Source organism: Mustelus asterias, unplaced genomic scaffold (assembly GCF_964213995.1).
Source record: "Mustelus asterias unplaced genomic scaffold, sMusAst1.hap1.1 HAP1_SCAFFOLD_3376, whole genome shotgun sequence".
Lineage (NCBI taxonomy): Eukaryota > Metazoa > Chordata > Chondrichthyes > Carcharhiniformes > Triakidae > Mustelus > Mustelus asterias.
Genome location: NW_027593321.1, coordinates 6,412 through 17,500, shown reverse-complemented (window position 1 = coordinate 17,500; position 11,089 = coordinate 6,412). Strand labels below are relative to the sequence as shown.

Below are 11,089 nucleotides of genomic sequence, written 5' to 3'. Positions count from 1 at the left end.
TCACTCCCGGGGATCTGTTATTCTGTATATAAACCACCCCGAACCCCTCGATTAGATTCCAGTCTGTAACTCACTCCCGGGTATCTGTTATTCTATATATAAACCACCCCAAACTCCTCGATTAGATTCCAGTCTGTAACTCACTCCCGGGTATCTGTTATTCTATATATAAACCACCCTGAACCCCTCGATTAGATTCCAGTCTGTAACTCACTCCCGGGTATCTGTTATTCTATATATAAACCACCCTGAACCCCTCGATTAGATTCCAGTCTGTAACTCACTCCCGGGTATCTGTTATTCTATATATAAACCACCCCGAACCCCTTGATTAGATTCCAGCCTGTAACTCACTCCCGGGTATCTGTTATTCTATATATAAACCACCCCGAACCCCTTGATTAGAATCCAGTCTGTAACTCACTCCAGGGTAGCTGTCATTCTATATATAAACCACCCCGAACCCCTCGATTAGATTCCAGTCTGTAACTCACTCCTGGGTAGCTGTCATTCTATATATAAACCACCCCGAACCCCTCGATTAGATTCCAGTCTGTAACTCACTCCCGGGTATCTGTTACTCTATATATAAACCACCCCGAACCCCTCGATTAGATTCCAGTCTGTAACTCACTCCCGGGTAGCTGTCATTCTATATATAAACCACCCCGAACCCCTCGATTAGATTCCAGTCTGTAACTCACTCCCGGGTATCTGTTATTCTATATATAAACCACCCTGAACCCCTCGATTAGATTCCAGTCTGTAACTCACTCCCGGGTATCTGTTATTCTATATATAAACCACCCTGAACCCCTCGATTAGATTCCAGTCTGTAACTCACTCCCGGGTATCTGTTATTCTATATATAAACCACCCCGAACCCCTCGATTAGATTCCAGTCTGTAACTCACTCCCGGGTACCTGTTATTCTAGATATAAACCACCCCGAACCCCTCGATTAGATTCCAGTCTGTAACTCACTCCCGGGTATCTGTTATTCTATATATAAACCACCCCGAACCCCTCGATTAGATTCCAGTCTGTAACTCACTCCCGGGTATCTGTTATTTTATATATAAACCCCCCCGAACCCCTCGATTAGATTCCAGTCTGTAACTCACTCCCGGGTATCTGTTATTCTATATATAAACCACCCCGAACCCCTCGATTAGATTCCAGTCTGTAACTCACTCCCGGGTATCTGTTATTCTATATATAAACCCCCCCGAACCCCTCGATTAGATCCCAGTCTGTAACTCACTCCCGGGTATCTGTTATTCTATATATAAACTACCCCGAACCCCTCGATTAGATTCCAGTCTGTAACTCACTCCCGGGTATCTGTTATTCTATATATAAACCACCCTGAACCCCTCGATTAGATTCCAGTCTGTAACTCACTCCCGGGTATCTGTTATTCTATATATAAACCACCCCGAACCCCTCGATTAGATTCCAGTCTGTAACTCACTCCCGGGTACCTGTTATTCTATATATAAACCACCCCGAACCCCTCGATTAGATTCCAGTCTGTAACTCACTCCCGGGTATCTGTTATTCTATATATAAACCACCCCGAACCCCTCGGTTAGATCCCAGTCTGTAACTCACTCCCGGGTATCTGTTATTCTATATATAAACCACCCCGAACCCCTCGATTAGATTCCAGTCTGTAACTCACTCCCGGGTATCTGTTATTCTATATATAAACCACCCCGAACCCCTCGATTAGATTCCAGTCTGTAACTCACTCCCGGGTATGTGTTATTTTATATATAAACCACCCCGAACCCCTCGATTAGATTCCAGTCTGTAACTCACTCCCGGGTATCTGTTATTCTATATATAAACAACCCTTAACCCCTCGATTAGATTCCAGTCTGTAACTCACTCCCGGGTATCTGTTATTCTATATATAAACCACCCCGAACCCCTCGATTAGATTCCAGTCTGTAACTCACTCCCGGGTATCTGTTATTCTATATATAAACCACCCCAAACCCCTCGATTAGATTCCAGTCTGTAACTCACTCCCGGGTATCTGTTATTCTATATATAAACCACCCCGAACCCCTCGATTAGATTCCAGTCTGTAACTCACTCCCGGGTATTTGTTATTCCATATATATACCACCCCGAATCCCTCGATTAGATTCCAGTCTGTAACTCACTCCCGGGTATCTGTTATTCCATATATAAACCACCCTGAACCCCTCGATTAGATTCCAGTCTGTAACTCACTCCCGGGTATCTGTTATTCTATATATAAACCACCCCGAACCCCTCGATTAGATTCCAGTCTGTAACTCACTCCCGGGTATCTGTTATTCTATATATAAACCACCCTGAACCCCTCGATCAGATTCCAGTCTGTAACTCACTCCCGGGTATCTGTTATTCTATATATAAAACACCCCGAACCCCTCGATTAGATTCCAGTCTGTAACTCACTCCCGGGTATCTGTTATTCTGTATATAAACCACCCCGAACCCCTCGATTAGATTCCAGTCTGTAACTCACTCCGGGGCATCTGTTATTCTGTATATAAACCACCCCGAACCCCTCGATTAGATTCCAGTCTGTAACTCACCCCGGGTATCTGTTATTCCATATATAAACCACCCCGAACCCCTCGATTAGATTCCAGTCTGTAACTCACTCCCGGGTATCTGTTATTCTGTATATAAACCACCCCGAACCCCTCGATTAGATTCCAGTCTGTAACTCACTCCCGGGTATCTGTTATTCTATATATAAACCACCCCGAACCCCTCGATTAGATTCCAGTCTGTAACTCACTCCCGGGTATCTGTTATTCGATATATAAACCACCCCGAACCCCTCGATTAGATTCCAGTCTGTAACTCACTCCCGGGTATCTGTTATTCTATATATAAACCACCCCGAACCCCTCGATTAGATTCCAGTCTGTAACTCACTCCCGGGTATCTGTTATTCTATATATAAACCACCCCGAACCCCTCGATTAGATTCCAGTCTGTAACTCACTCCCGGGTATCTGTTATTCTATATATAAACCACCCCGAACCCCTCGATTAGATTCCAGTCTGTAACTCACTCCCGGGTATCTGTTATTCTATATATAAACCACCCCGAACCCCTCGATTAGATTCCAGTCTGTAACTCACTCCCGGGTATCTGTTATTCTATATATAAACCAGAAGGGGACCAATATCCTGGGGGGGTAAATTTGCTAAGGCCATGCAGGGAGGTTTAAACTGATTCGGGGGGGGGGAGGGATCCTGAGTAGTGGGGCTGAAAGTGAGGGATGCATGGATGGGGACTGCAATGCACGGCATTGCAGAGGTGGGGTGGAGCAGGGTTTGAAATGTGTATACTTCAATGCCAGGAGTATTCGCAATAAAGTGGGTGAACTTGCAGCGTGGATCAGTACCTGGGACTTCGATGTTGTGGCTATTTCAGAGACATGGATAGAGCAGGGGCAGGAATGGATGCTGCAGGTCCCGGGGTTCAAATGTTTTAGTCGAAGTAGGGAAGGAGGTAGAAGAGGGGGAGGGGTAGCATTATTGGTCAGAGATTGTATCACAGTGTCAGAGAGGAGGTTTGATGAGGACTTATCTGTTGAGGTAGTATGGGCGGAGATTAGAAATAGGAGAGGAGAGGTCACCCTGTTGGGAGTCTTTTATAGACCTCCTAAAAGTTCTAGAGAGGTTGAGGAAAGGATTGCGGAGTCAATCCTGCTTAGGAGTGAAAGTAATAGGGCAATTGTTATGGGGGATTTTAACTTGACTAATATTGACTGGAATTGTTATAGCTCTAGCTCGTTAGAGGGGTCAGTTTTTGTTCAAAGCGTGCAGGAAGGTTTTTTGACTCAGTATGTAGACAGGCCAACTAGAGGTGAGGCTATATTGGATCTGGTGCTGGGAAATGAGCCAGACCAGGTGCTAGACTTGGAAGTTGGTGTGCATTTTGGTGATAGTGACCACAATTCGGTTACGTTCACCTTAGTGATGGAAAGGGATAGGCATGAACCTCGGGCCAGTGGTTTTAGCTGGGGGAAGGGTAATTATGAGGCTATTAGGAGAGAATTAGGAAACATAGGTTGGACGAGGAGATTACAGGGACTGGGAACGTCCGACATGTGGAGTTTTTTCAAGGAGCAGCTACTGCGAGTCTGTGATAGGTATGTCCCTGTCAGGCAAGGAGGAATTGGTAGGGCTAGGGAACCGTGGTGCACCAAAAAAGTTTCTTTGTTGGTTAAAAAGAAAAAGGAGGCTTATGTTCGGATGAGACGTGAGCACTCGGGTAGTGCACTAGAAAGCTTTAGATTGGCTAAGAGGGAGTTGAAGAGCGAGCTTAGAAGGGCTAAAAGGGGACATGAGAAGACTTTGGCGGATAGGGTTAAAGAGAATCCTAAGGCGTTCTATAGGTATGTCAAGAACAGAAGGTTGGTTAGGGCAAGTTTAGGGCCAGTTATAGATGGCAGAGGGAAGTTATGTGTGGAACCGGAGGAGATTGGTGAAGCATTGAACCAATATTTCTCTTCGGTGTTCACGCAAGGGGACATGAATATAGCTGAGGAGGACACTGGGTTGCAGGGGAGTAGAATAGACAGTATTACAGTTGATAAGGAGGATGTGCAGGATATTCTGGAGGGTCTGAAAATAGATAAATCCCCTGGTCCGGATGGGATTTATCCCAGGATTCTCTGGGAGGCAAGAGAAGTGATTGCAGAGCCTCTGGCTCTGATCTTCAGGTCGTCGTTGGCCTCTGGTATAGTACCAGAAGATTGGAGGTTAGCGAATGTTGTCCCATTGTTTAAGAAGGGGAACAGAGACTTCCCCGGGAATTATAGACCGGTGAGTCTCACTTCTGTTGTCGGCAAGATGTTGGAAAAAATTATAAGGGATAGGATTTATAGTTATTTGGAGAGTAATGAATTGATAGGTGATAGTCAGCATGGTTTTGTGGCAGGTAGGTCGTGCCTTACTAACCTTATTGAGTTTTTTGAGAAAGTGACCAAGGAGGTGGATGGGGGCAAGGCAGTGGACGTGGTATATATGGATTTTAGTAAGGCGTTTGATAAGGTTCACCATGGTAGGCTTCTGCAGAAAATGCAGATGTATGGGATTGGGGGTGATCTAGGAAATTGGATCAGGAATTGGCTAGCGGATAGGAAACAGAGGGTGGTGGTTGATAGTAAATATTCATCATGGAGTGCGGTTACAAGTGGTGTACCTCAGGGATCTGTTTTGGGGCCACTGCTGTTTGTAATATTTATTAATGATCTGGATGAGGGTATAGTTGGGTGGATTAGCAAATTTGCTGATGACACCAAAGTCGGTGGTATGGTAGACAGTGAGGAAGGGTGTCGTAGTTTGCAGGAAGACTTAGACAGGTTGCAAAGTTGGGCCGAGAGGTGGCGGATGGAGTTTAATGCGGAGAAGTGTGAGGTAATTCACTTTGGTAGGAATAACAGATGTGTTGAGTATAGGGCTAACGGGAGGACTTTGAATAGTGTGGAGGAGCAGAGGGATCTAGGTGTATGTGTGCATAGATCCCTGAAAGTTGGGAATCAAGTAGATAAGGTTGTTAAGAAGGCATATGGTGTCTTGGCGTTTATTGGTAGGGGGATTGAATTTAGGAGTCGTAGCGTTATGTTGCAACTGTACACAACTCTGGTGCGGCCGCACTTGGAGTACTGTGTGCAGTTCTGGTCCCCACATTACAGGAAGGATGTGGAGGCTTTGGAGAGGGTGCAGAGGAGGTTTACCAGGATGTTGCCTGGTATGGAGGGGAGATCCTATGAGGAGAGGCTGAGGGATTTGGGATTGTTTTCGCTGGAAAGGCGGCGGCTAAGAGGGGATCTTATTGAAACATATAAGATGATTAGAGGTTTAGATAGGGTGGATAGTGATAGCCTTTTTCCTCTGATGGAGAAATCCAGCACGAGGGGGCATGGCTTTAAATTGAGGGGGGGTAGTTATAGAACCGATGTCAGGGGTAGGTTCTTTACCCAGAGGGTGGTGAGGGATTGGAATGCCCTGCCAGCATCAGTAGTAAATGCGCCTAGTTTGGGGGCGTTTAAGAGATCCGTAGATAGGTTCATGGACGAAAAGAAATTGGTTTAGGTTGGAGGGTCACAGTTTTTTTTTTTAACTGGTCGGTGCAACATCGTGGGCCGAAGGGCCTGTTCTGCGCTGTAATGTTCTATGTTCTATGTTCTACCCCGAATCCCTCGATTAGATTCCAGTCTGTAACTCACTCCCGGGTATCTGTTATTCTATATATAAACCACCCCGAACCCCTCGATTAGATTCCAGTCTGTAACTCACTCCCGGGTATCTGTTATTCTATATATAAACCACCCCGAACCCCTCGATTAGATTCCAGTCTGTAACTCACTCCCGGGTATCTGTTATTCTATATATAAACCACCCCGAACCCCTCGATTAGATTCCAGTCTGTAACTCACTCCCGGGTATCTGTTATTCTATATATAAACCACCCTGAACCCCTCGATTAGATTCCAGTCTGTAACTCACTCCCGGGGATCTGTTATTCTATATATAAACCACCCCGAACCCCTCGATTAGATTCCAGTCTGTAACTCACTCCCGGGTATCTGTTATTCTATATATAAACCACCCCGAACCCCTCGATTAGATTCCAGTCTGTAACTCACTCCCGGGTATCTGTTATTCTATATATAAACACCCCGAACCCCTCGATTAGATTCCAGTCTGTAACTCACTCCCGGGTATCTGTTATTCTGTATATAAACCACCCCGAACCCCTCGATTAGATTCCAGTCTGTAACTCACTCCCGGGTATCTGTTATTCTGTATATAAACCACCCCGAACCCCTCGATTAGATTCCAGTCTGTAACTCACTCCCGGGTTTCTGTTATTCTATATATAAACCACCCTGAACCCCTCGATTAGATTCCAGTCTGTATCTCTCTCCCGGGTATCTGTTATTCTATATATAAACCACCCCGAACCCCTCGATTAGATTCCAGTCTGTAACTCACCCCCGGGTATCTGTTATTCTATATATAAACCACCCCGAACCCCTCGATTAGATTCCAGTCTGTAACTCACTCCCGGGTATCTGTTATTCTATATATAAACCACCCCTGAACCCCTCGATTAGATTCCAGTCTGTAACTCACTCCCGGGTATCTGTTATTCTATATATAAACCACCCCGAACCCCTCGATTAGATTCCAGTCTGTAACTCACTCCCGGGGATCTGTTATTCTATATATAAACCACCCCGAACCCCTCGATTAGATTCCAGTCTGTAACTCACTCCCGGGTATCTGTTATTCGATATATAAACCACCCCGAACCCCTCGATTAGATTCCAGTCTGTAACTCACTCCCGGGTATCTGTTATTCTATATATAAACCACCCCGAACCCCTCGATTAGATTCCAGTCTGTAACTCACTCCCGGGTATCTGTTATTCTATATATAAACCACCCCGAACCCCTCGATTAGATTCCAGTCTGTAACTCACTCCCGGGTATCTGTTATTCTATATATAAACCACCCCGAACCCCTCGATTAGATTCCAGTCTGTAACTCACTCCCGGGTATCTGTTTTTCTATATATAAACCACCCTGAACCCCTCGATTAGATTCCAGTCTGTAACTCACTCCCGGGTACCTGTTATTCTATATATAAACCACCCCGAACCCCTCGATTAGATTCCAGTCTGTAACTCACTCCCGGGTATCTGTTATTCTATATATAAACACCCCGAACCCCTCGATTAGATTCCAGTCTGTAACTCACTCCCGGGTATCTGTTATTCTGTATATAAACCACCCCGAACCCCTCGATTAGATTCCAGTCTGTAACTCACTCCCGGGTATCTGTTATTCTGTATATAAACCACCCCGAACCCCTCGATTAGATTCCAGTCTGTAACTCACTCCCGGGTTTCTGTTATTCTATATATAAACCACCCTGAACCCCTCGATTAGATTCCAGTCTGTATCTCTCTCCCGGGTATCTGTTATTCTATATATAAACCACCCCGAACCCCTCGATTAGATTCCAGTCTGTAACTCACCCCCGGGTATCTGTTATTCTATATATAAACCACCCCGAACCCCTCGATTAGATTCCAGTCTGTAACTCACTCCCGGGTATCTGTTATTCTATATATAAACCACCCCTGAACCCCTCGATTAGATTCCAGTCTGTAACTCACTCCCGGGTATCTGTTATTCTATATATAAACCACCCCGAACCCCTCGATTAGATTCCAGTCTGTAACTCACTCCCGGGGATCTGTTATTCTATATATAAACCACCCCGAACCCCTCGATTAGATTCCAGTCTGTAACTCACTCCCGGGTATCTGTTATTCGATATATAAACCACCCCGAACCCCTCGATTAGATTCCAGTCTGTAACTCACTCCCGGGTATCTGTTATTCTATATATAAACCACCCCGAACCCCTCGATTAGATTCCAGTCTGTAACTCACTCCCGGGTATCTGTTATTCTATATATAAACCACCCCGAACCCCTCGATTAGATTCCAGTCTGTAACTCACTCCCGGGTATCTGTTATTCTATATATAAACCACCCCGAACCCCTCGATTAGATTCCAGTCTGTAACTCACTCCCGGGTATCTGTTATTCTATATATAAACCACCCCGAACCCCTCGATTAGATTCCAGTCTGTAACTCACTCCCGGGTATCTGTTATTCTATATATAAACCACCCCGAACCCCTCGATTAGATTCCAGTCTGTAACTCACTCCCGGGTATCTGTTATTCTATATATAAACCAACCCGAACCCCTCGATTAGATTCCAGTCTGTAACTCACTCCCGGGTATCTGTTATTCTATATATAAACCACCCCGAACCCCTCGATTAGATTCCAGTCTGTAACTCACTCCCGGGTATCTGTTATTCTATATATAAACCACCCCGAACCCCTCGATTAGATTCCAGTCTGTAACTCACTCCCGGGTATCTGTTATTCTATATATAAACCACCCCGAACCCCTCGATTAGATTCCAGTCTGTAACTCACTCCCGGGTATCTGTTATTCTATATATAAACCAGCCCGAACCCCTCGATTAGATTCCAGTCTGTAACTCACTCCCGGGTATCTGTTATTCTATATATAAACCACCCCGAACCCCTCGATTAGATTCCAGTCTGTAACTCACTCCCGGGTATCTGTTATTCTATATATAAACCACCCCGAACCCCTCGATTAGATTCCAGTCTGTAACTCACTCCCGGGTATCTGTTATTCTATATATAAACCACCCTGAACCCCTCGATTAGATTCCAGTCTGTAACTCACTCCCGGGTATCTGTTATTCTATATATAAACCACCCTGAACCCCTCGATTAGATTCCAGTCTGTAACTCACTCCCGGGTATCTGTTATTCTATATATAAACCACCCCGAACCCCTCGATTAGATTCCAGTCTGTAACTCACTCCCGGGTATCTGTTATTCTATATATAAACCACCCCGAACCCCTCGATTAGATTCCAGTCTGTAACTCACTCCCGGGTATCTGTTATTCTATATATAAACCACCCCGAACCCCTCGATTAGATTCCAGTCTGTAACTCATTCCCGGGTATCTGTTATTCTATATATAAACCACCCCGAACCCCTCGATTAGATTCCAGTCTGTAACTCACTCCCGGGTATCTGTTATTCTATATATAAACCACCCTGAACCCCTCGATTAGATTCCAGCCTGTAACTCTGACTTCCTTCACTCCCGCTCAATGCCTCACCTCATAATCCGGAGGGACCCTTGCTCCGAATCCGTAGGCGGGAAACTTCTTGTCCCTGCGGACAAAAGGTAATTGTTAACCGTGAACCGTGTGTGGAACGGATTTCGCCCAGTTCGGGGGCCTTGCCGTTGTCAGTCCCCCTCAGGGAATGCTCCCCCCCCCCCCCCCTTTCCCTCTCCGCCTTACGTGTCGTAATCCTGGCAAATCTCTCCGACTGCCGTCAGTGCCTTCAGATATTCGTTCGGCTGGCTGTGGTTGATGAAGTGCAGAGACGTGCTGTTTCTGGGATCCCCGTTCGAGGCGGTAAAGTCGATGGCAACCTAGCAGCCAGGGAGAACAGGTTTGGGGTCACTTAGAGAACAATTGCCACTCAGGAAAAAAACACCTTCCACTTTGAAATTTATCGCGAGGGGTGTCAAAGACCCACCAACGCCTCTACCTCCTCAGAAGCTGTCCAGATCACCAACAACCTGTCCTGGTCCCCCCCATGCCGACACTATAGTTAAGAAAGCCCCACCAACGCCTCTACTTTCTCAGAAGACTAAGGAAATTTGGCATGTCAGCTACGACTCTCACCAACTTTTACAGATGCCCCATAGAAAGCATTCTTTCTGGTTGTATCACAGCTTGGTCTGGGGCTCCTGCTCTGCCCAAGACCGCAAGGAACTACAAAAGGGTCGTGAATGTAGCCCAATCCATCACGCAAACCAGCCTCCCATCCATTGACTCTGTCTACACTTCCCGCTGCCTCGGGGAAAAGCAGCCGGCATAATTAAGGACCCCCCCACGCACCCCGGACATTCTCTCTTCCACCTTCTTCCGTCGGGGGAAAAGATACAAAAGTCTGAGGTCACGGACCGACCGACTCAAGAACAGCTTCTTCCCTGCTGCTGTCAGACTTTTGAATGGACCGACCTCGCATTAAGTTGATCTTTCTCTACACCCTAGCTATGACTGTAACACTACATTCTGCACTCTCTCCTTTCCTTCTCTATGAACGGTATGCTTTGTCTGTATAGCGCGCAAGAAACAATACTTTTCATTGTATCCCAATACATGTGACAAAAATATATCAAATCGGGGTGGTTGTAAATAATAGAATTCAGTTACAGAGCCATTGCGGTTTACAGCATGGAAACAGGCCCTTCGGCCCACCTTGTCCATGCTGCCCCATTTTTGAACCCCTAAGCTCATCCTATTCCCAATAATCTGGTAATTATAGACCGGTTAGTCTGACTTTGGTGGTTGGTAAATTGATGGAAAAGGTCCTTAGGGATGGGATTTACGACCATTTAGAATGATGCGAATT

General features: G+C 45.8%; 1 protein-coding gene across 1 annotated transcript in view; it reads right to left on the bottom strand.

Annotated features, from left to right (window-relative positions):
• Window positions 1-10,100, bottom strand: part of LOC144490502 (copine-6-like) — a gene marked incomplete at its 5' end in the record, with an annotated part of 26,692 nt that extends 16,592 nt beyond the window's left edge. The window contains 2 exons of the mRNA XM_078208244.1: window positions 9,781-9,835; window positions 9,967-10,100. Coding sequence (XP_078064370.1) covers window positions 9,781-9,835; window positions 9,967-10,100 — 189 coding nt within the window. The remainder of the gene's footprint in view (window positions 1-9,780; window positions 9,836-9,966) is intronic.
• Between the last annotated feature and the right edge of the window lie 989 nt (window positions 10,101-11,089).